The 25,238-nt window shown below is 37.5% G+C and overlaps 2 protein-coding genes across 12 annotated transcripts in view; one reads left to right on the top strand and one right to left on the bottom strand.

Annotated features, from left to right (window-relative positions):
- The window catches only part of LOC137375347 (DISP complex protein LRCH3-like), a 182,825-nt gene extending 160,825 nt beyond the window's left edge, over nt 1–22,000 (top strand). For 5 of the 10 annotated variants that reach the window (XM_068042376.1, XM_068042374.1, XM_068042370.1 and 2 more), the window contains 6 exons: nt 4,982–5,042; nt 6,302–6,418; nt 7,791–7,909; nt 8,839–8,976; nt 10,034–10,111; nt 13,509–17,572. In XM_068042376.1, the coding sequence (XP_067898477.1) occupies nt 4,982–5,042; nt 6,302–6,418; nt 7,791–7,909; nt 8,839–8,976; nt 10,034–10,111; nt 13,509–13,715 (720 nt within the window). In that variant the 3' untranslated portion in view covers nt 13,716–17,572. The other 5 variants (XM_068042378.1, XM_068042377.1, XM_068042375.1 and 2 more) reach the window with 2 other exon arrangements.
- A 351-nt stretch (nt 22,001–22,351) lies between these two features.
- iqcg (IQ motif containing G) overlaps nt 22,352–25,238 on the bottom strand; it is a 48,399-nt gene continuing 45,512 nt past the window's right edge. For both annotated transcript variants that reach the window (XM_068042366.1, XM_068042367.1), the window contains one exon: nt 22,352–24,219. In XM_068042366.1, the coding sequence (XP_067898467.1) occupies nt 24,079–24,219 (141 nt within the window). In that variant the 3' untranslated portion in view covers nt 22,352–24,078. The remainder of the gene's footprint in view (nt 24,220–25,238) is intronic.

The following is a 25,238-nucleotide window of genomic DNA, read 5'->3' as shown; positions in this document are numbered from 1 at the left end:
TCCTCCATCATTGAGGATGGGATGTTTGTAGAGCCTCTTCCCTGGTTAGTTTAATTGTCTACCACTTTCACGACTGTATGTGGCAGGACTGCAGAGCTTTGATCTGATCCGTTGGTTGTGGGATTGGTTTGCTTTGTCTATAACATGCTCTTTCTGCTGTTTAGTATGCATGTAGTCCTATGTTGCAGCTTCCCTAGGTTTGCACTTTATTTTTCGATATGCCTGGTGCTGCTCTTCGCATGCTTTTCTGCACTCCTCATTGAACGAGGGTTGATCTCCTCATAATGGTAGAGTGAGGGATATGCCTGGTCATGAGATTACAGATTGTGGTTGAATACAATTTTGCTGCTGCTGATGGCCCACAGCGCCTCATGGATGTCCAGTTTTGAGCTGCTAGATCTGTTCTGAATCTACCTGATTTAGCAAGGCGGTATAGCCACACAACACAATGGAGGGTATCCTCATTGAAAGATGGGTCTTCATCTCCACAAAGACTGTGTAGTGGTCACTCCAACCAATAATGATTGTCATGGACAGATGCATCTGCAACAAGTAGATTGGTGAGGACGGTCAAGTGGGTTTTTCCTTCTTGTTGGTTCTCTCACCACCTGCTGCAGGCCCAGTGTGGCAGATATGTCCTTCAGCCAGCTCAGTCAGTAGTGGTGCTACCGAGCTATTCTTGGTGATGGACACTGAAGTCCCCCACTCAAAATACATTCTGTGCCCTTGCTATCCTCAGTGTTTCTTCCAAGTGGTGTTCTACATGGAGGAACACTGATTCATCAGCTGAGAGAGGGCAGTAGGTGGTAATCAGCAGAAGGTTTCCCCGCCTTTGTTTGACTTGATGCCGTGAGACTTCATGGGGTGCAGAGTCAATGTTGAAGACTCCCAGGGTCACTCCCTCCTGACTGTATACCACTGGGCCACCACCTCTGGTGAGTCTGTCCTGCTGATGGGACACAACATACCCAGGGATGGTGATGGAGGGGTTTGGGATATTGGCTGTGAGGTATGATTCGGTGAGTATGACTGTGTTAGTCTGTTCCTTGACTAGTCTGTGGGACAGCTCTCCCAATTTTGACATAAGTCCCCAGATGTTAGTGAGGAGGACTTTGCAGGGTCAACTGGGCAGGGTGTGCCTTGGTTGTTTCCAGTGTCTAGGTTGATGCTGGGTGGCCTGCAGTTTTTTTTTTTCTTTCTAGAGTTTTCTGTAGGGGTTTGATGCATCTGAGTTGCTTGCTAGGCTATTTCAAAGGGCAGTTAGGTAAGAATCAACCACATTTCTGTGGGTCTGCAGTCACATTAGGCCAGACCTTAGTGTACCAGATGGGTTTTTACGACAATCTGGTTGTTTCATGGTCATCATTACTGAGACTGGCTTTTTAAAATTTCTGATTTATTAATTAATTGAATTTAAATTCCACCAGCTCCCATGATGGGATTTAATCTGGTCCTCTGGATTACTAGTCCAGTAACATTGCCACTATGCTACCATTCTTATTCTGACAGTCTTGATGCTTCTCAATCAAAGATCCATTTTCATTTTACTGCTGATTAATATGATATCTATGTATTTCTTAGATAATTATTCACAAGGTCTGTTCTCTTGAAGGGGAAAGGTAGGGCAAACAAATCCAGAGCTCCCTGGATGACAAAAGAAGTCGAGATTAAGATAAAGAAGAAAAAGTGGGCTTATGACAGATGCCAGGTAGAAAATACTATTGAGAAACAGGCTGAATATAGAAGGTCCAAAGAGGAAGTGAAAAAGCAAATAAGAGAAGCAAAGAGAGAGCATGAAAAGAGACTGGCAGTTAACATTAAAGGGCATCCCAAAGTTTTCCATGGTCATAGAGATAGTAAAGGGGTGGTAAAAGGAGGAGTGGGGCCGATTAGGGAGCATAAAGGAGATTTACACATGGAGGCAGAGGGCATAGCTGAGATGTTAAATGAATACTTTGCATCTATCTTTAACAAGGAAGAAGATGCAACCCAGGCAAAATGGCGAAAGAGGAGGTAATTCAGATGCTAGAAGGGTTTAAAATTAATAGAGGACATATTAGATAGGCTGTCTGTACTTAAAGTGGATAAAGTACCAGGACCGGATGAGATGCATCCAAGGATACTGAGGGAAGTGAGGGTGGAAATCGTGGAGACACTGGCCATAATTTTTCAAGTCTTACTTAGACTCGGGAGTGGTGTCAGAGGACTGGAGAACTGCAAACGTTACACCATTGTTCAAAAAAGGGTATAAAGATAAGCTAGCAACTACAGGCCATTCAGTTTAACTTCGGTGGTGGGGAAACTTCTAGAAAGATAAATTCAGGATAAAATCCATAGTCACACGGACAAATGCGGGTTAATTAAAGTTAGCCAGCATGGATTTCTTCAGGGAAAATTATGTTTAACTAACTTGATGGAGTTTTTTGAGGAGGTAACAGAGAGGGTTGATGAGGGAAATGCTGTTGATGTGGTGCACATGGACTTTCAAAAGGCGCTTGATACAGTGCCACACAACAGACATGTGAGGAAACTTGTAGCTCATGGAATAAAAGGGACAATAGCAACAATGGATATGAAATTGGCTGAGTGACAGGAAACAAACATTAGTGGTTAATGGATGTTTTTCAGGCTGGAGGATGGTTTGTTGTGGAGTTCCCCAGGATCAGTGTTGGGACCCTTACTTTTACTAATATATATTAATGACCTAGACCTTGGTGTACAGGGCACAATTTCAAAGTTTGCAGATGATATGAAACTTGGAAGCATTGTGAACTGTGAGGAGGATAGTGTAGAACTTTAAAAGGACATAGACAATTTGTGGAATGGGCAGACAGGTGGCAGATGACGTTCAATGCAGAGAAATGTGAAGTGTTTCATTTTGGTAGGAAGAACATGGGGTACAATTTTAAAGGGGGTGCAGGAGCAAAGGGACCTAGCTGTATATGTCCATAAGTCATTGACGGTGACAGGACAGATTGAGAGAGTGGTTAATAAATCATACAGTATCCTGGACTTTATTAATAGGGGCATAGAGTACAAAAGCAAGGAAGTTATGTTGAACTTGTATAAGACATTAGTTCGGCCTCAGCTGGAGTATTGCATCCAGTTCTGGGCGCCGCACTTCAGCAAAGACGTGAGGGTATTGGAGAGAATACAGAAAAGATTCCAGGGACGAGGAATTTCAGTTATGAAGATAGATTGGAGAAGTTAGGACTGTTTTCCTTGGAGAAAAGAAGGCTGAGAGGTGATTTGATAGAGGTATTCAAAATCTTGAGGGGTCTGGACAGAGTACATAGAGAGAAACTGTTTCCACTCATGAAAGGATTGAGAACGAGAGGGCACAGATTTAAAGTATTTGATAAGAGAAGCCAAAATGACATGAAAATCTTTTTCACACAGCAAGTGGTTAAGATCTGGAATGCGCTGCCTGAGAATGGTGGAGGCAGGTTCAATTGAAGCATTCAAAAAGGAATTCGACAATTACATGAAAAGGAATAATGTGCAGGGTTATGGGGAAATGGCAGGGGAATGGAGCTGAGGGAGTTGTTCTTTCAGAGTGTCAGTGTGGACACGATGGGCCAAATGGCCGCCTCCTGCGCTGTAACGAGTTTGTGATTCTACTGATCATGGTTACATTCTCATAACAAAGTGTCCATTGCCAGATCTATATGATCGTTTACTGTGGACCTTAATATGCCATAAAGTCTACTTTTCAAAGCTATATTAAATAGCTATATTGAAATGTTATAAACTAAACTGGAAAATATCCATTCAAGAAAATGAAGAAGTCTGTATTTGGGAGTTAACTAAGTGGGATTCCAGTCAAGACTTAAGTAAACATATGCATTATGTAGGAGGATATTGAACCATACAGATCAAAAGATCCTTGGTCTTTGCAGTTATCAGTCTGAGTCAGGGAAGCATTTGAGATGCCACAGTTTCTTCACTTTTGGGCAGTGGCGGTTGACTGGTTAAGAAACGGTTCCTTTGGATCTGACCAGAGTGTAGCTTAATGCTTTCAGACACATTTTCTCCATTCTTCTGAAGATGCAAAGTTGAAGGTGGTTCTGTGGGTACTAATAGCCCTTTAATATCTCAACCAAGTGCCTGTTCTTTGGGCGTGCGCCTATACAGCGATTCCCATCAGAGTCTTCAACTGGAGGATACCTTAACAGGGCCCTAATTTTTCCTCACCCACCATCCATTTTCCAGCAAGAGTCACTGGATAGCACCTGTAAATGGGAACCCTGGCTGTCCCTTTTCTCCCTCCTGTCCATGTTGCTCAGCACAGGCAGGGGATAAAACATAAGACCTGTTTGGTATGAGTAGTTTACTACTACCCTACTGGGACATCTGCTTAAACGGATTATAATGTACAGCCATATAGGTAGATTTTTCTATATAGTAGATTACATCACTCAGTGTTCTTTCAGTGTCTTACCAAGAGTACAGTCTACTTGCCAGTGTAGTCTGGTGTGATGGCTTGTGTGATTAAACTGATAGAACTGAGGCAATTGCAAACTAATTAGATTGAATTGGACTTTGAGTCAGTTCATCTTTATAGATTAGCTGTTATTTGATTTTGGAAGTGAAATGAGCTGTCTTATTCAGATGCCCTCCAGACTGCCTGTCCTATGTTGTTTCAGTTGTGTTATCAGTAACCTGCACAGTATACACCTGAGCTTTCCTAACTTGAATTAACCATTATATTTAACTGCATTAAAAATTGTAACAGTGAATTGATTTAGATTCCCTGGTAACAACTTCATCTACTTTGGTCTGAAGGAATGAAAAAAGTGTTGATGTGCTTTGGCATTGAAGAGGAAGCATGATGCATTGCAGAAAGACCATCTGCCCATGCTCTGCTGTTCTGAAGCAAACTAAGTTTAATACCCCAAGAGTTTGCTCCACATTCCTTATTTCTAATCCCGCAGAGCAGTTTATCTGCTACTGTAAAAGATCTTGTTCTTCTTTCTCTTAGAGTGAAGAAAGACCACCTGTATCACCAAGTGCCGCTATTACCCAATCATCTATCCATATAGGTAAGAGAAAACTAATTCTAAAAACCATTGTACTGTTCCGCGGTCTATATATGTAATATATTGGATATTTTATGTTTTCTCCAACTGATGACAAGTGAAACATTTATTTTACCTTGTGTAGTGATAGTAGTGTTAAGTACTGTTGTTTTTGTGTTAAAGGTAAATCTGATGAAAGGAATAAATTTCAGCTATATGATTAAGTTTTGCAGTATTGCCTATCAAGTTAGTTAACAAAAGTATGAAATGGGATGTCTTATAAAATGTGCAGTATATCTGATGTGGCAGATGTTGTTCGTAATGCTCTGAACCCCCTTCAATAACCTGTTCGAAAACGTCTGCTTTTGGAATTCCCACAACACCTGGTTAAACTCCACCAGATAGAAAGTAGGGAGATTAGCAATGTATTTATGTGACTAAATCTACTAACTTAGATTTTCCCTGATGGATCAATGTGTGTGTGTGTGTGGTACTAACAGAGTTCCATCCTTGATCTGTGTTGAGTAAACTGATTGCAGTTGGGCCTATGTTGATGTACTGCAATTTGTTTCAATATCATTTGGCTTAAAGGAAAGCCAGATCAGTCCTGCTCTTGGTAAATATCTTGCATTTCCTGCTGGTGATGTTAGGGTCAAACTCGACTGTTATCACCCCGTCCCTCCCTAGTTAAATAGTCTGCACAGCTCACTGTTTGGCTCACTGACGAGAAAAAAATACTTGGTGGTGTAGAGGAGGCCTTCAGGACAGGAGGAGAGGGAAATATTGTACTACTTTTGAGTTTGTTCCCAGATAACTGCAGGCTTTACAAAACTTTGGTATGCATAACCTATTCCATAAAACAGTCCCCTATTACATACTCAACTCTCTTTATTGAGCTAAAGAAAAAACTTACATATGCTTGAAGTACAAAATAAGATCAGAAAGTGCTAGAAATACACAACAGGTTTGCAGCAGTAGGAAAAAAAAAATGAACATTTTGGATACAGAAAGAAATGACTATTAGTTGTGAAACCCAAAGTATGTATTCACCATTGAAAACTTGTCATCACTTTTAAACCAACCCATTCTTAATGCACCAAAATCTTTATCACCTATCTTAATGTTGTATTGTTACTGTATTATGTTAGTTTGGTATTTACGCATTTTAATATTTGTTTTCTCATTTCTATCTCTGTTTCTTGCTTCTACTGATTGTTGATTAAACTCTATTTCCGAATCTTATCAAATTCTGCTCATTCTTACACTCTTGTCTCTGGCTGCAGTTCAGCCTGCCCCTCCTCATCCTGGTTCTTCTCCCCACTCTTACAAACAGCCCACACATGCTTCCCGGCCTGAGAACCTACTCTTGAGAGCAGCAATGAGAGATGAGATGAAGAAAGGTAGGTTTGACATGAAAATGAATTTTACATAATCCACGTGCATCATAAGAACCAGGGGCTTATCAGAAGTTATTTGTCATTTAACTGTTTATTTCTATATAGTTGTGCAGTATTAAGGTTATATTACCAACAGCTTACATGCAACGTATGCATTAACAAGAGATGATTCTCAAAGCAAGCACACACTTATTTAGTAAAAATGAGAGGAGAATAAAGAGAAAGTGTTAAAAAGAAAATGGTTTGATATAAATCCAGTACAAACCTGGAACAGATGTCACTTCTGGTGGCCACTTCTGAAGCACTGATGGATTTTGAATCCAGCGATCACAGGGGTTTTCATTCTTCCAAGAGCCTATACATGTAAACAATAAGCACTCGATGCTTAGTTGGGCTTGAAAATGTCCTTCTGTTACATTAATATACAGACACCATTGGCAGCGTACCATGAGCTATGTAAGCCTCAAGTTCTGAAAGTCTTTTCCTAAACCTCTCCCTTTCGAGGTTCTCCTTAAAACCCGTCTCATTCACTAAGCTTCTGGGCATGGCTACTAATATCACCGTCATTAGTTCTGTGCCCAGTTTTCTGAAAATACCTCTGAAGTGTCTTCTGATTTTGTTTTTTTTTTTAACATTAAAGGCACTGTAAAAATGTAAGTTGTTGTTGTTGTGTGACATTAGCACCATCATGCTGCACTTCAAACAAGTTAATTTGTCCTTCTCGATGGCTTAGAATTAAAGTTTATGAATCATATGGACCAAGATGGTTCTGGGTCTGATCCCCAGGATTTGCTAAGGTAGTTGATCTCAGTGAGGGCAGGAGTAGGGGTGGTACATTTGGCCTCTATTCCCCAGGTTGGAAAAGGGGAAATAGCCCCATGTCCTGCTTCTGGTCATTATATTGTGATCCCTGCTGGAAATGCCTATGTATGGACGTCAGATTTTAAAAATATCAGACAAATGACCCATCTGCACTCCATCCAGGCTTCCACATTAATAATGATTCCTTGGCTGATGTGTAGCGGGCCTGGCAACTGTAGAACTATGCTGCTTTAAGCGAATAAGTGCCTTCAGGGAAGACAAAATTGAGAGAAATAATTATCAGCCAGGTCGTACTTTTATTCCTGTTAGGACATAACTTTCTTTTCTGATTGAGCCTTAATTTATTGGTTTGATGCCATGAATAGAGTGCCTCTCAACTGATGTGTAGAGATTCAAAAAAACAACAATGTATCTGAAGGCCAAATGTTATTCAAATCCACTGAATCTTAAAGAGCAAATTTGAAGCAAAAAAAAAAGTACAAGAATGATACTAATGTAAAACAGGAATGCTCCTGTGGTAATCTTATGCACAATTGATCTTCTGTCTCTTTAGATGGGTCTCCATCTGCCTCCTCCTCTGTTATCCCTAGCCAGGATCCTGGAGATGCGTTGATATTGCAGAACCAAAAGCAATACGACGATGAACAAAGAGTGGTGCAGCAGCTACGGAAGGTAATCAGTTGTACATTTTCTCACCAGAACAGAAGCATCATTGCACAGACCTGTGGTAAACAAAACCCATGGAGAATGTTTTATTGTGTTAATTGTAGAATGTTTCCATTTGGTCCTTAGGAGGAAATATAGCCATCTTGTTCATCCGTTTTCTTGTCTGTTCCTTCTAATTCTACCCCTCTCCCTACCAAAAAAAACTTGCAGCCTTATTTTGTGTATAGCTAGTTGATAATAAATGCACCCAGCATTAGAGCTCAAACTATTTCTGTTATTGCACCAAGGCTAGCTTTATCAGTAACGTCTGGGCATTTTGTTTTAATATTAAGCACTTTTACATAACTGCTATTACCACATTTTGTCCCACAGGGACTTCAATGTAAGCAGTTTTATTTTAATTATTTCCTTCCCCTTCCTTCATGCCACCCAATTCATTTCATTACTTTTTTTAAACTTTTTTTTTTGGTGAGTTTTGCACTTATCATGGTGGGGACTGGAACACTTACGATTACAGGCACCTAGTATCATTACTCCCTAAGTCAAGTATAGCAGAGCTGGATGTAGGTAATGCTCTCACTAATTTGTGCCTCTAGCTCAGCAGAGCACGCCTAATGCAACAATGGGATTTTTTCCATTTCCAACATCAACCATCTTGAGTGAAGTTGCCAACTTGCTGTCAATCAGTGCCAAATTAGGCTCGTTTTGTGTTGTTGTCACATGTCAAATAGGAACTGGTCCAAATTTATTAACATACCATCCTTAGACTATGTGACAGCAGGCTAAATTTACTTTATTCCATCAGCCTGTGTTGAATTCAAGCACAAGTTGCAGAACTGAAAAGTCAATGCATTACCTAACCCTCCCTCCCCTGTTAATCAAAATATTTATTTATGATCAGACAGTTGTACATTTCTCTGTGGTTTATTTCTCAGAACATTGAAACACGGTTAAAGGTTTCTCTCCCAAGTGATCTTGGAACAGCACTTACAGATGGTGTTGTCCTCTGTCATCTGGCTAATCATGTGAGACCACGGTCAGTGCCCAGTATACATGTCCCATCTCCAGCAGTGGTGAGCATTCTAAATTCTGATTCTATCAAAAATGACAATGTTAATGGTGAATATGTTAAGCTTTTCTCTTAGAATAAGAAGGTGGACAGTAGTTGCATCCAGACAATGATGTCATTGAAAAATGTTAGCCATAATTAAGCTGATATGCACATATAACCCAATCCTTACATATCCTTCTTCAGTTCTTCTATTTTTATAGATTAAAACCTGGCTCCCCTGATGACCCAATAGGTAAATGCACTTTATGATAAACCAGAAAGATCAGGAACATGCAAAGATTGCTTGGTCTATGCTGATTAAGTTGGTCAAGGATGAATAGGATAGAGGGAGATCAGCTTTTGTGGGTTAGTTGATTCCTGCTGAAGAGTGAGTGTCTGCGCTGAATGTAGACATCTGGATAGGAACAGCTCAGTTATGTGATTAAATAACTAGCTGATACTTTTGCTTGATCTCACATGGGTACTTGGGTAATGTGCTGGAGGGGTTGCTGGTACTTGTAGAACAGTGCGTGCATGTTCAATGGGAGAAAAAAGTAAATGAAGTTCTCGAAAATCTACATAGAAGCTTCACTGTAGCCAGTGAATTTTCCATTGTTTTCAGCATTGCGGTGTTTGTTGACATTAATACATCAACTCTACTGATTTTAGTGCCATGCATCACACTAGTTAGTAACTTTCAGTAATCTTAGCAGTTTGTTTTTTCGCTCAGGGGCCCTCTTTGGTGTGTTGTCATGGTTTAACAATCCCTGTTTGAAAGAATCCCTAGTGAAAAGTGCAATCAAATCTTTTTGTAACTAATAGTGCAAAATAGGATTTCAACTGAAAATCCAAAAAGCTAAGCTAGTATCTCAAACTTGGGTGAGATCAATTCATGAAGAGAACTGCTTTGCTGTTTCCCATGCATTTATAATTGCAAGGATTGATTGAATTTCACGATTGGTTCTGTATGTATTTTTCTCCTTTTTTCCCCCTTCCTCATCCTTTATCCAACCCTCTCCTGCCCTCACTACTGTGTACTGTTCCCTGACTGAGTTTCCTTGTTCCGCTTCTGGTTGCAGCCCAAACTGACAATGGCAAAATGCAGACGAAATGTGGAGAACTTCCTAGAGGCTTGTAAGAGAATAGGTGTACCTCAGGTATATGCTCTTCTATATTACAGTGGGTAATTTCATGTCTATACTATTAAAAAATGTATCAGTGCTTTGGCATGATTGATTTTACCATTGTAGTGAAGCTTTAACCTTGCTGATTGGCACACACTAAATACATTAAACCATGGACCAGTCAGATCTTTGTAAAAAGATTTAAAACCTATGTACATCATGTGATAATTCCTTACTTCTCTCTCCTGTTGATTCTACAACCCAAGCATTTCACTCATTCTATTCGTTCTTTGCCCTGTTCCCCTCGCTCCCAAGATTTCCCCCAGTTGCTCCAGCTCCACTCTCCTCATCCCACTGATTCCTTTCCTAAGTGCTCCAGCTCCCACTCTTTCCCACCTCCTATGCTAACCCCAAGTGTTTCATCTGTGATTATCCCATCCATTGAGATCTGAACTAAAATCTGCAGTTCTAATTCCAGTGCCTGTACCCAATATTGCACCTGACAACCTCTGTCCTGAAAATTGCCCTCTCCCGCTGTGACCAGCTCCCCTATCATAGTCTCTAGCTCCAAGATTTCCCATTTCACGATACTCGGACTGTGAGCAACGTGATGGGAGAACACATAGTTACTTTTATTTTTGCTTTGGCTTTGTTTGAAAGTTAATGTTGAAATTTAATTTACTGTGGCCAGGACCACTGATTTGAGCTAATTAAGCACATTCAGTTTAATTATGTAGGATTCTAAGATGTTTTGGGGATTGTGTTGTGTGATTGAGTCTATTTACAATTAGAACATTGGTTTATATAGGCTGAATGTCAAATTCTGTTTAATAACAAGGTTTTCTCGGAGTTTTACTAGAGTTTTGGGGTTGAATTTTGCAGCTCCAACTATTATTTCCTGAAAGACATAAACTTGAGACATTAACTGTGCAGTAACAAGTCTTTTTTTGGAAAAAAAAGCAATTATGAAGCTCTGCAACTGAATTCCGGAACTGGTGTTGGTATGCACTGTGTATTCTAAATGTAACGCATGCAAATCTACTGATAATTACAATTTTGTCTTATAGGTCTGCTTCTTTGACAGGTCATTTATCACAATATTTATTACCTATTAAAATAAACTATACAGACGCTATGAATTTGTGATCTAAAATTGTATTTTTAAGCAGTTTGAGGATTTTCCTCACCTCATTGTTCTGTGTTTTCAGTGGCCTAGGTTACCTTTCAAGTTTGAATTTTATGTTCTGGGGAGGCGGGGTGTGGGCAATTATATGTCTGCTTTAAGGCAGGTGACCTGATGAATCTTTTAGCTGCATTTTTATCTGCATGTGCTGAAAAAGCTTTCAATTCTCTAACAAGTTATAACTTAACATACTTTGACTGTATTTAGACCAGATCATAATGTTCCTGCTTTCTGTGATCCTTTTGACACTGTGTTTGGGCATGACAGCATATGGAACATACAATTCTCTCCAATTAGAAATTTCCCATGCATACAACCTGCTTCAGCTGAGATGATGGAGCAGCTCAGGCCAAGAACAACTATAAGAGCGTCATGCAGGTTATATATTAAATATCTTGTGTATAGCATGCACTTCCTGTAGTTGTCAATGTTACTTCTTATAACACTTGCCCTGCCCCACTTGGTTGATCATACCCCTGTTGGAATAAAATAGCATATCTTTTGACTCATTGTGAGCCATGGGAGATCTTCAGCATTTGAATACTTGTTGAATACATTTTGTGTATCAAATAACCTGCAAACCATAGAACTGAACCTTGTACCTAATACCCCTTACATAATACTGTAATCCTCAACTCCATATGCTTACTGAACTGTAAAATCTCCTCTGCCAGTGTATATCACAATTGGCTTATAGCAGTACAGTCCTTATATAAATGTACTTAAAACTTATCATAAATAACACATTCTAATCTACTTCAAAAGATTTGAAGAATGTTCATGAAGCACTAGTCTTGTGGTTTACAATTTAAATCAACTTCTAATGTTGAAGCAATGTATCTCATTCCTTCAAGCTTTTGTCAGATATGTATTGATCTGGTCTAAATCCCTGTTTTATGCCAGCATAAATGATAAAAGACAGTATCCATCCTTATAATAATTTATCACCGATGCTGTTGTTTATTTTAAATAATATGCTACAAACTTAATATTCACTGAAGTCTTAACTTGTTCGTCTGTGATTCTTATTGAGTCTAGCTCATGTGCTGTAAAAATTAAAATCATAATGGTTGTAAATTAAAAATATTTAGCATTTAGACATTGAACAGCAAAGTTGGGAAAAAAATAAATGTTTTCATATTTAAAACAAAAGGGTGCAAGGTAAAAATATTGTTTCCTCTGTGTTGTATGCTGTTCCCTGTCACAGAAAAGGTGGGTGATTTCCTTGTGGGCCTGTTCCTATACTGCTTTGCAGCCAGCTGCTATCAGCTGTCCAAGTTGCTATCCCTCTGAATTTCACTCCTTGGTATCTACTCATTGCTGTTCTTCTTTGTTCACATACTTTGCGGGAAATCAAATGCAGATTTGCTAACAAAAGTTTTCATATGCAAAGGTTTCTTCTAGCAGCTGTAATTTTTCTTTATTCTGTTATAATTATAACATGTATTCGAACATCAAACTGTTTTAAAAAAATCTAAATACAAATGATGTTCAATATAATCCAGGAGCTAGTTTGTGGAACATGACAATCAGCTAAAAATTCTTTATTTTTTACCCTAGCCCTAATGAAATTCATCCTGCCCACCATTAAGCCTCTATCTTCCAAACGTTTTTTCCAGAAAGGAATTCAGGAGTTTCCATTCCATTTCTTTTATCAACTGTTACAATCACTACTTGTGCTGTAGGGTTGAGGAAAAAAAGAGGTGAGCATCCCTTGTCTTTCCCTGCTACTGTTACAATTCAGCGCTGACATGTGGTGCTGCACAACGTAGCCTGGCTAACAACTAAAAATGACCCAACAGTGGCAAGTGATGCAGTGATGATCGGAAATTCAAACCAGTGGTATAGCTATCACAGTTAAGAGGTCTTTCCTAGTGTTCAGACTTTAATTTGGATATAAGAATATCGTTAAAGTGAACAACAGCAGCCTTTTCAATTTGTACAGCGCAAAAGTTCACCTATGGAAAAATAATTTGTTAAGCTGCCTTGGTAAATTGAAACAAATAATCCAGTAGATTTTCAAAAGTTAAATCCACGAATGATTGTTTGACTCATAGGAAATCTCCCACTTAATTCTCCCTTTACACTGGATACTGACTTTTTGAAATTAATTGTGCACCTTGTGTTTATTGTGCATGAGTCTGAAATAGGGCAAAGATAAAAGATATTCTAAGTAAATGCTGCATGCTGATTTTCTCAACTAATTTTTCTCTATCATTTCTCTCCTGCACTCTGAAATATTGGAAGGATGACCTTTGCTCTTCATCTGATGTGCTCCAAGCCAACCTCCTCAGCACTCAAAAGACGGTTGACATACTACTGACTTTGGGAGCGAGCATAACCAGTCCTGTTCTCACCCCTCTCTCTGGTGGCCAGCTTGCAGGCTTTGCTCTCTTTTACATCAATGTGATGCTTCTGCTTTTTGCTCTGTACCATTGGGTCACTGTGTTCTAATTAGAAGAGAAAGTATATGTAAAGGGAAGGGGAGAGAGAGATATAGACTGTGCAGAGTGCTCTGTACTGTTGGCCTCAGTTGAAAAAAATTCCATAGAAAATGTTTCCAAGTACATAGATTATTTTTCATAGAGATCTGTGCTCAGACTCCTAATATTTTGGAATAGAAGCCCTTCACAGTGCCTTTCATACCATTTCTCTTGACATTTAACAGATTTTTTTGTCAAGACTCCACTTTTTGTTACTCATTCAGTCCACTCCATAGACCCACTGTTGACTGAAAAGTTCATGCTTTCTTGGCTGACATTATAAGCTGTTGTCACTAAAAAGATCTTTAAATGATTACCATGCCATCAGAATAATTTTGTCTATCTTGTTAATCAGATTAAAATATTCTCAAACTAACAAGGCTGGTTTTACACTTTTGTTGGGGCTAATTCTAAGGGCAGGACCTGTTGTCTGTTGGAAAATGGATCAAACTGTAACTGTTAACAGTGAGATTTTTCATCCCCCATCTTCCTGGGCTTGCATCTGAGCTCCTAGAGGTAGAAAGGTGGTGCATTAAAATACTGTACCTTCAAAAAAATTCCTTTTTTGGTCTACCAAATACTGGTCTGTTTTGATTATGTTTAACTGTCTGTGATTGAATCCATTATAGTAACATCAAGTTGTTAATCCCGTCCTTAGAGGTGTGGTTGGGTGGCTAGTGTAGAAGTTGGTGGTTGCAGAAGTATTGATTACCTTCATGTGCTGTGAATTTACTCTGCACTTGTGAATATGTGGAAAAAATCAAGTACAACACATGTTATGTCCCTGCCTTCACTGCATTATTACTATTGCATATATATTACTGTTAAACTACAACAGCTTGATAATTCAATTAAAAGCTATAGTAAGAATGGGTAGTTTCAGTAGCAATAAGATCATAGTGTTTTGTTTATTATAGAGAACATAATTGATTTTTAAAATCTGTTGAATTTTTGTATATATGTGGTGTAGCTAACATCTATCTGCCTCTGGTCCTGCCCCATAGTTTCACCACCCTTGAACACTGAATAGCAAAAGCAGATTATTGTGAATCCATATCAGTTGAACATTGTATAAAAACAGAATATAATCAAAATTAACAGAGTAAAGATTGGTTCACATGGTAACAGACAAAGCCTTATGCTACTGAACCCTTGTGTCTTGTAAATGGCACTACTCGATCACTTTCTCAGGGACAGGTGCATAATTGATACCATAATTTTTATTTGCTATTTTTGATACCTTCTGATTTAAGCACTATCATCTCAAAAAATTACCTCACGGATAGAAAGTTGGAACACCCTGCTTTTTCCTTTGCATTGAAACATTAAAGTTGATGATATTTGATATCATAAATCTTGACAGGAAAAACTTGCTTTTAATGTAATGCCTTGTCACATTTGATGTTGTATAAACCAAATATTACTGTGTTTTTAATCGTCAAGCACAATCTTTTTGTGAGAACAGTTAACTTGCATAATTGACTTCCAACTAATTTTGTTCATTCATTGATTTATCCTCATTTAGCAGGTTATTTTCTTGCACAGCAGTAAAGAAGATATCTTTTGTTAAGTAAGCCTTCAAATTTTCACATACCGTGTTCAGAACATTGGACATTGTGCTAGAGTTAGTGGCCAAGAGCATCTAAAATTTGGTAGCTAGAGATAATTTTATGATGGCTAGAAATAAAACTACATCAGACCTTTATTCTGGCCACATTATTTCTGTCATGCAAATCCATTTTATACACTTTCTAATCACATCAAGTCTTTCCCTTCCTCTGTACCAAAGATGAAACCAGTCTATAGTTTTTTGCTAAAAGGCATGCATAAGAATTACTGCAATTGTGATTTGTGCACCACAATGTCCAATGATGTGAGGCAGTAATTATAAGAATTAAGCAAATGATTACGAAAAGGGACACAATCTATTTTAATAAATAAATGTTTTTTTTTCATTACTCCAGATTTTGCCCTTTGTATCACCCACCCCTGCCATAGCTAATGCTGGGATATAGTTCCATTGGCAGTGCCCACCCTCCAGTGCCTTTTTCAGATGGTTATTATTCCAAGGTGAACCTGGACAGTGCGTGTCAGCAGGATATTCATAGTGGACCATCGCAGCTTGAACCAAGTCCTTTGTGCATCCACATGCATCCATTTCCAGCAGGATAGAAATCAGGAGTGAGAATGTTGGGCTGATTTATTTTTCATTCTTAGCCCGATTTCTGAGAAAAATTTTAGCAACTCTGTTGCTGCTTGACTCAGGTTGAGATTGAGATTCAGTTCAAATGGCTGCATAAACCTGGGACCTTACTGGTCTACACAACTCAGGCCCACATCAGACAGTGTATTTGTCCACTGAACCAGCAATGGTCTCTTATCAAATACAAGTTTTAATATTAACACTATAATCTCAGTAATTAGGGAAATAATGAGTTTTGTAAACTCATGTAACTTTGAAGAATTAGCAGAGCAGACAATATTCTGTAATGAAAAGTATCAGTTTTCTGTCAAATTGAAAAATATTTAAAATTCAAATGATTGAGGGTGTAGTCGAGACTCACTGAAGTGTATCATTATGAGGATTAATTCAAGATTACTATTAGTTTTATGAAATATGTCAGATGGGAATCTATAACCTGTTTAAATGTCAGTTTTAAAAAATTTATGAAAGTATTATCTATTGAAAAAAGTAAGAACTTGTATATAGAAATTTCCTGATCAAAACATTTGCTTTTCAATTAATTTTCCAATTCATATGGGTTTTTCATTCAACAGTGAGGAAGGAGACCATTACTGATAAAATAGAAAATAAATTCATTTCTTTGTAGTGGAAAATTATAGATTCGCACTACGTGTTCTTTGTCAATTTTTCTGAGGAGTTTATTTTTCTAATTTATTGACTTTATTACATTTTCTGTACAGTATTTGTATAAAACTAAGATTGCTAGAAATTATTTAACCATTCAGTGGTATTTACTTGTTTCAACACCGAGTCGATAATTTTTCTTAATTGATGAGGAAAGGCATAAGTAAAAAAAATAATTACAGCTTGTCCCACGATGGATAAGTTTGACAGTCTGGATCACTACTTGGTATTTAGTCTGGGTCCTATTTCTCTTAATATACAAGGTTATTTTCTGTGTAATGCATTCTGCAGATAAGTCTGCAGTGAATTAACGTATCAGTAATTGAGATTCATCCAGGATATCTATTTGCTGCCTTTTATCATTTTAAATCAGAATTTTACACACATATCACTATAGCACTACATTTAACACCTTGCATCTGGAGAAAAGGGTCTACTAATTCTTATAAGTAAACCTTAATCTTTCTTTTTGAAAACTTGTCTTTCCTCCCGTGTGTACAGCAGTAATTTTTAATTCCATTGAAGTTTGGGAATATAAATTGGCATCCAAAGATTACCCAGCCAGGGGCAAAATACAGTTTTCTTGCTTTTTTGCACTTCCATCATCTGTCATGCATTGTGGACACAGGTGCGTGGAGACCAGAGTTAGGGGTGAGGCTTAAAGTTTTGTTGGTGGATTTTGGTTCGGGACAGACTCCTGAAGTTACCATTGGCAACTGCATGCCTGCATCATCTCTCCTGTCCCAACACTTTGTTGTTGCTTGTCTACTTTCATCAGTTCATTTGTTTGAAAGCAATTAGCATTCACAAGTTAATTTTGATGTTATATATTGTCATATTGTTTTTCAGATCTTCTATTTTTTATGTTTGGTTTTTATCTTTTCACCTGTATGTCATTTGTTAATTTTGTTTTTCTGCCTCTCTTCTTTTATTCCCCTCCCTTTCTCTTTTTTTTCCATTTTGTTTAGGATCGATTGTGCCTGCCCCTTCACATTCTAGAAGAGAAAGGACTGGCACAGGTAGCCGTGACTATAGAAACTCTGCTTGAGCTCGCCCCTACCAAACAGCACCATTAATCAACTGTCTAGAGACTACAAGTGATGGGCACTTCACCCAAGAAACACTGTAACAGCACAATTGAATATGTTCCAAGTTGGTCTCCATGGTGATCACATTTATCACGCTTCTCTTTAGCATCTGCATGATGACTTTCTGACTTATCAGTTCTGTCAATCAGTTGCTAAATATGACTTTTTTGATCCCTCTATTGTTTCTTTTTTCAAAAAGGCAGCACTTCATTTGTTTTCCAACTTGGGTACCATATCCGAATAGTTTTCATTGTAGCATTTAAAATGGTTACACGTTGCACAGAGCGAAATAACGGGCCTAGGAACTAGATCAGGACATCTCCCTCCATGACTTTGTCTAGTAAGTAGCTCGCCAATGCATTGGATTTCTAATTTGCCATATTTGCCTGTTGGCCAGTAAGATAGAATTTATCATGATTACGATCTGATACATAAATAGGAATAAGAAATACATCAAAAAGTTGCATATACTTTAGTTTGATTCGCAGATAAAGTAGTAAGAAATTCACAACTAGCAACAGAACTTCTCGAGGTGTGAGAAAAACATTCTTTTACTGTTGCGCATTCCGTCTGGTAGGACATAATATGAGAAGTTGCACAAGTTCATAAATATCTAGTCAGCGGCTTTTATGTTGTATTGGAATGTTATATTTCACCGGTAGCTAAACCCAATTGAATACTGTAAAGGTTCTTATAAGGATGTTACATGTTTCTAGAAGTTCATTTCTAGGAATTATGCACTGATTGTACTCAAATGGATCAGTACTTTATGAATTGTTCCAGGTTTGGTTACAAAGTTTCCTTAGTCCTGGTTATATATTTTTATTTTCGTAGGTTTTTCTTTCTGTTGGCTTCATGTATTCATTTTTGGATCTATCTAAGTGATTTAATTGTGCTTCCAGAATTTACTTCTCATAGTTGCTAGATTATGTTCATACAGAATGCATATGTATTTATTCATAGCACGCAAGTATGATACTGCAATCACTAAATGACCCCTGGTTACTCAGCTGTACTTGAGTAATGTAGTGAATAGCACTTTATCATGAAGTAGCATTGATGATGTCAGTCAACATCATGGCATCAGAAAGAAATCTAACTGTGGTGTAGGCTTACTACATGAATTATAGTACCTTCCACTACATTCTTGTTAATTTATGTGTCTCCATTTTTATAAATAGTATAAAATAAATACACAGTGAGAAATAGTGAGATACAGAATTCATGTCTGTTTTAAATGAGCACTTATCCATCCTTTTATGACTTAATTAGCTGTGGATTATGACTTGAAAGATGTCCATGTGGATTAAATTGTGTTACCCATTGTTTCTCATGTAATCTCTATTTAAACTTAAATGTACACTTGTGATAATTGTAAACCTAAAATTTTCAAACTTGCATATGATCGAATTATCCTTGTAATCCACCTTTAAACAATTTGGATGCGAGCACCAAATTTTTTGTCATGATCTTTACCAAAGTGATTTATTTTAACACAAATTTTAACAGTTTTTTCAGTTCTTCTGTGTTCTTCTTAAAGCTTGGAATGGTTTTTAAGTGCAGCATAGGTAGCCAGCAGAAGGGAATTCTAGTTTTTATTTATGACTTGAACAGATGGACTTTTGCTTGCACTTTTCTTTTTCTATGTAAATGCATTCCATGTTTTCTTGTTTTTATATAACAGTTCACATCACTCTTCGAGTACAACCTTTTTTCAAATTATATTTGATTTTGTTATGCTGTATATGTTTTTATGGTTTTGTTACCAATCTAGTCACCTAGTTACTTATGTTTCCATTTTTGTCATTTCAAGTCTCCATTTTAAAAAATCTGTTGGGTAAAATCTCATTGACATTTTAAAAGTTACTTTGATCCAAGTTGGAAACAGTCAGGGCCAGGTTAGCATCATTCACATTGACTTTGACTACGTACAGTAGTTTTCGCCAGCCATGTTTTCCCTCTTCAAACTCTGCTGAGCAGCAAAGTACATCATTCTTGTTCACAATATCTGACATCGGTAGGTGATCTGGAACCACTTGAATTATGCCTTACTGGAACAGTAGCCATTTGCTTGTGGGCCTGATTCCAACTCAAATACATCCTTTAAAGCCAGACTGAATGAGATTGTATCACTCTTTACCAGATTTATTTTTTATTTGGTAGGGGCAAGCAGGGGTAAAGAACAGAATGAGGATTAAAATGAAGCTTCGATTAACAATCCAACATAGGATAGTCCATCATAGGAAAGCATTATCTGGAGTATATTCCCTGATTATGTTGCAGTGAGCTGCAGTCAGTGGGAGGGGTAGGAACAGAGTTAATTTTAGATAAGCAAATAGAGTTTTGCCTGCGACACCTTAAAAGATTGAGCAATGCTGAAGCAGCAAAGCTGCAACTGCTGGAAGTTACTTGTACTTCTGACTAGCCAATGTGGCCTCAACCAAGCAACCATTAGCAAGAAAGTCAAACTGATCTATTTTCATGTGATTTATAACTGTCATTTTTAAAAAGTTACTGTACTTTCCCTGTGCCATACTTTTAGAATGATTGTTGCTAAGCAAGCTGCTTCCAACACTATTTTTGGAAATGGACTGCAGTTTTGAATCCTGATGTAAGGCAAGTCTGCTGCTGTTTGTAATTGTGCTAAAATAGAGACCTGAACAGCAGTAACAGCAAAATAATAGATGAAAAATTACAACTCAACATATAGGAGACGTGGCAGAGAGAAGTTTGCTGCACTCATCAAATGTGGCAGCTGTATTCAATGTATCAGCAACAACTTAAGACCAGAATTCACACCTGCTCAATTTGAAGTAAAGCTCATGCTAAACGCAGAAATTGAATAGTACAAGATAGATTCTTGAATTTGGATTCTTCATTTTTTGGTCAAATTAAATTGGAAGAACCATTGGTCATACTGGTTTAAGAAGGCATTTGTTTAATTTATCTTTACCATTCACATACATCTCTTCTACAAAATGGATGGGTTTTCAGAAAACTATTGTAGTAATTTCTGTCTTGATCATCACTCATTTGGGAAAACAATTAAAATCAAATATGAGCTCAGATCTGGCCCCAACCTTGCCTATTTGTTGTTCTGTATTCACATGCAAAGATGTCACTACATTAAAACACAGTCACCTAATGGAAATGGTGATAATTTCACAAAAGAAGTTCATGGTAAGAATGTTTTGAATATAAAGCTGTGGCAAATATCTTGTTAAACAGTATTGTATCCAGATCAAGAGATTTCAGTTCATCCTAGATACTGCATTAGTATTAACTGGTTCAGAAGAGACTTTCTTGAGGGACTCCTCAGATGTATTCCAGTTTCTAAGTAAATTAACTGTATCTCGTTGCTTGTGTCTACCCAAGAAACATTCTCATAGAGTACATTAAAGATTTGAAGATGTTCTGATGTGCTTTTACTGTGTATTGGCATATTTTTTTACTGCTTCCAAATCTAATTCAAAAATTGCATCCTGTAAAATGCAGTTTTCCAAATCTCTAAGATGGTTTCTATATGCCACTACTAGAATTAATTGTGAAATTTTAAGTGCCTAATTAGCATAGAAGGTGGTCATTTGGCTTATCGACGCATTAACATTTATTCAACAGGAAAATTCATGTTTTATCAATGAGAATTCATATTGATTTTGAAAAATGGTGTGGATGGAAGTGTGTCCATACAATCTTTGAAGTGAGCTGAGGTACATCAGGTTAAGTTGACTTTCTTGATTGCTCTCAGCCTTTTGAGCTGAAAGAGATTGAAACTGACTTGTGTGGGAACAAAGTAATTTGCAAGGAAGATAACTCCACTTCCAAGCTATCTGGAACCAGCACGTAAAAGTCTTCGGTGAACATGCACGGGTGACTGTGTGTTCGGTATAGTTTTTGTTTGTCTTTCATTTGTACACTATGTAAATATATTTGGTATTGTAGCTGCTCTCAGTATGGTCATTTGTATACAGTTTCGGATGTTTTATGTGCACCATTTCTCCTTTAAAAATTATGTTCATATTATAGTTCCTCTGCAGGGAGCAATTAGATCTGTTTCATATGTGTATGTTTTTACAGCTGGAGAGAGACTGGATATGTATTTGTGTGTTTAAACTGTTTTCTATTTTAGACTAGTTCTGAAAACTTGGAGGCCTTGACTTTGATTATATTGTGTAGATATTTGTCATGTAAAAAGGCATATTTGTCAACTCCACCTTTGCTGTAACTGTCTTTGTACATATGTATAACATACAGCATATGTTTATGAAGCTTTTGTGATGAATAAATACTGTACATTGGAATTGGTCTGCAGATGTGCATGTTTTACTTTTTTTTTCCTTCAGACATAAGAGTCTTTGCCTTATTACAAAGTATTAAATGCATATATATCCACTTGTTCTTGAGAAATGAAAAATGCTTGTGAAAGTAAGGACACAGATTTCCTGCAGAGTATTGGAAAAATCATACAACACTGGCCCAGACGTAGCTGTGGACTAGATGGATAGAATAAAGATTTCCTCGCAGTAGCTTTTTTGCAGGTCCAGAATTGGCTTTTGTAATTTACTTGCTATTGAACATCAATCTATAACTTAATACTGCAAAAACAAACAATGAAAAAAAAACTGACAAAAACCTATGAGTTGACTTCTTAAAATATAATTTATTAATTTAAATAAAAATGTAAAGGTACAAACATTGATCAATTATTTGCTATAAAATGTTGAATTTGGTTTTGAAAAGAACAGGATGTTCAGTATAATTCTGCTGTACTATGTGTGGCGAGTCGAAGAGACTTAGCAGTTGGCAGGAAAAAAGACAAAAGCGCAAGGGGAGAGCCAACTGTGTAACAGCCTCGACAAACAAATTTTTCTGCAGCACCTGTGGAAGAGCCTGTCACTCTAGAATTGGCCTTTATAGCCACTCCAGGCGCTGCTCCACACACCACTGACCACCTCCAGGCGCTTACCCATTGTCTCGAGATAAGGAGGCCAAAGAAGATGTGTCCTTAGAAACACATTCTAGAATTCTCTAATTCTAAATAAAACTTCTGAAGATTTTTAAATGCAGTTTTGCCCTTTATGATGTAACATTCTTCTCCAGGGAGGAAAATGATTTTCTTTGTTATGTCCACTAGACACTTATCCAACATAATGTATATTTGAGGGGAAGAAATGGACCAAATTCATTTAGCAATGGCAATCTGCATGAAGACAAGTTTTCTTTAGAGGTGCCACTGCAATATCTGTATTTAACTAAAACATCTTTACAGGTTTCTTTCATCTTGTTCTTAACCTCTTCCAGTTTCTGCTGTTACAAGTGTTTCTATCCTTTTCACTATCCCTGATTTTCTTCCTTCCCATTGTTCTTCTGACACACATGCATCTTCATACAGTCCCATTAACCTACAAGAATGAGCTGATGAACAGGACTTTTTAATGAAGCTGAAAATGAAATGGAGTGTTTTAGAAATAACTATCTGACCGTGATGAAATTACATGTAAACCTTGAACACTATCCATGCTGTGAGCCACTTTAATCTGATGTAGATTCAAAAGATTTAAATGCACAACTTGAATTTTTGTCTGTGTTGATTTGATTAGACAGTTTTTAAACTTATATTGTGAATTAATAGCTACATTTTCACACATCAGCTACATCAAACTGTAGCTGGGTATCTCATAGCTCTAACTTAAGTCGCCAGTCGATGATGATTGGTTGCAGTAGGTCCATATTTGAAAGGAGAAGAGTCTGATGGAAGTCCCAGCTGAGATTCTTTTTTTCTAAACTTTATGGATATCCAGTAAACGATTAAATGTGGGCTTCCTTGACTGTTCTTAACCAGACCACTGCAGAGACCAATCCTGACTGGGGGTGAAATTCTGTCTGCTAATAATTGTAGTTAGAATATCCTAGTGAGTGACCTCTGCTGGAAAGTACATGTATGGTCAGTGGGTGACAACAGAATTGGACTTGGCTAGCGGCTAGCACTATCATACAGGTTGTTGACAATCACTGGGCTCATATTAAGAGTAGTCACTTCAGCAAAGTACCAGTGGCAGCTGGGGAACTGTACCCCAGGGACAGTCAGAATCTCCAGGAGAGGAAGAAAAATGTGTTGGGGGATGGGCGGTGGAATTAAAATGCTATGAAACAAGTCATAGTACCACATTAAAAATATGTTTCTTTTCATTGTTTTGCCAGGTGAAGAATGTAACTTTTTTGAAGTTCTATTATGGTTAACATTTTTAATAAATTGCAAATTTATTCAGGCAATAAGACTTAACTCAGTAAAATTGGCTTTTTCAATTCGTCTGTATTGTCCAATAATAACCTTCCATTTTGACAAACAAATCATTTGGTGGATGGTGAAGATGTGTTCATTTCTTTTTATCAGCCTGCTTCCCTTTTCCCTTTCCTTTGCCTTTTCCCTTTCCTTTGCCTTCTGCTCCTTTCTTTTTAATGTACTTGTAGATTCCAATTCCTCTACGAACCATGACCCCTCGCCACCATGATTGGAGCTGTGAAGGAAAAGATAGTGTCTTATACAAAGGAAAATCAAGGGATTTTCATATTCGTTTCAGAACCAGTATAAATGAAAACAAGGTACTTGACTCTGATTCCACCCCCACCCCCACTCTAATAATTCTACACCAAGAACCCAAAACATTATTGGTACATTACTGATCATTGGACTCTATCTATACTCTTAAAATTAGGGACTCATGGGAGTGCTTCAATGATCTATACTTTTTATCTATCAAAGACCAAATGCACATAAAATTACATATTTCCAAACAGTAATAAAGTTCATAGCTTTGTGTATGTAAATGCCCAATACTGTCGTAACTACAACCTATAGTTGTACTGTGTGGATCAATTAAATCTATATAAGTTTCATATTAAAATATATCAACTTGCCTTTCTCCATTGAATCTTTTTAAGTACAGATATGTTCTGAAAATTTATTAACGTGAAGTGTTTTGATGTGAGTTACCACCCCCAAGATTAATTAGGAGTCCCGTTAAAGGGTGTCTTGATTCCTGACTGAAAGCTACATTCTCACACTAACTATTCAGTGGGGAGATATTCAACATTTGTGTAAAAACTTAACCAGAACTATTTAAATAATCCCAAAATTGAGGATTCCTTCCATAGCTATTAATATTTTAAAAAGTCATCAATGTCCCAACTACTGACTTTTTTTTATTCTTTCATGGGATATGGGCATCGCTGGCAAGGCCAGCATTTGTTGCCCATCCCTAATTGCTCTTGACAACTGAGTGGCTTGCTAGGCTATTTCAGAGGGCAGTTAAAAGTAAATACATTGAAGAATCAAGAACAGCAGAGCCTATTTTTAATAGCAAATATTTGACAAAGTTAAATGTAGCAATTAAACTTCTAGGAAAAACTAGGTGGATTTACTGTGCTTATGGTGTCACTTTGTGCTTCAGTGTACTCTATACTTAATGGGCTTTGCATATGCACACCAGGTCACAAAGCATGCCGGAAGATGTACTTTTCCTAACAAATTGAGTTT

This window comes from Heterodontus francisci, chromosome 11 (assembly GCF_036365525.1).
Source record: "Heterodontus francisci isolate sHetFra1 chromosome 11, sHetFra1.hap1, whole genome shotgun sequence".
NCBI classification, from domain to species: domain Eukaryota; kingdom Metazoa; phylum Chordata; class Chondrichthyes; order Heterodontiformes; family Heterodontidae; genus Heterodontus; species Heterodontus francisci.
This window is presented reverse-complemented; position numbering and strand designations above follow the sequence as displayed.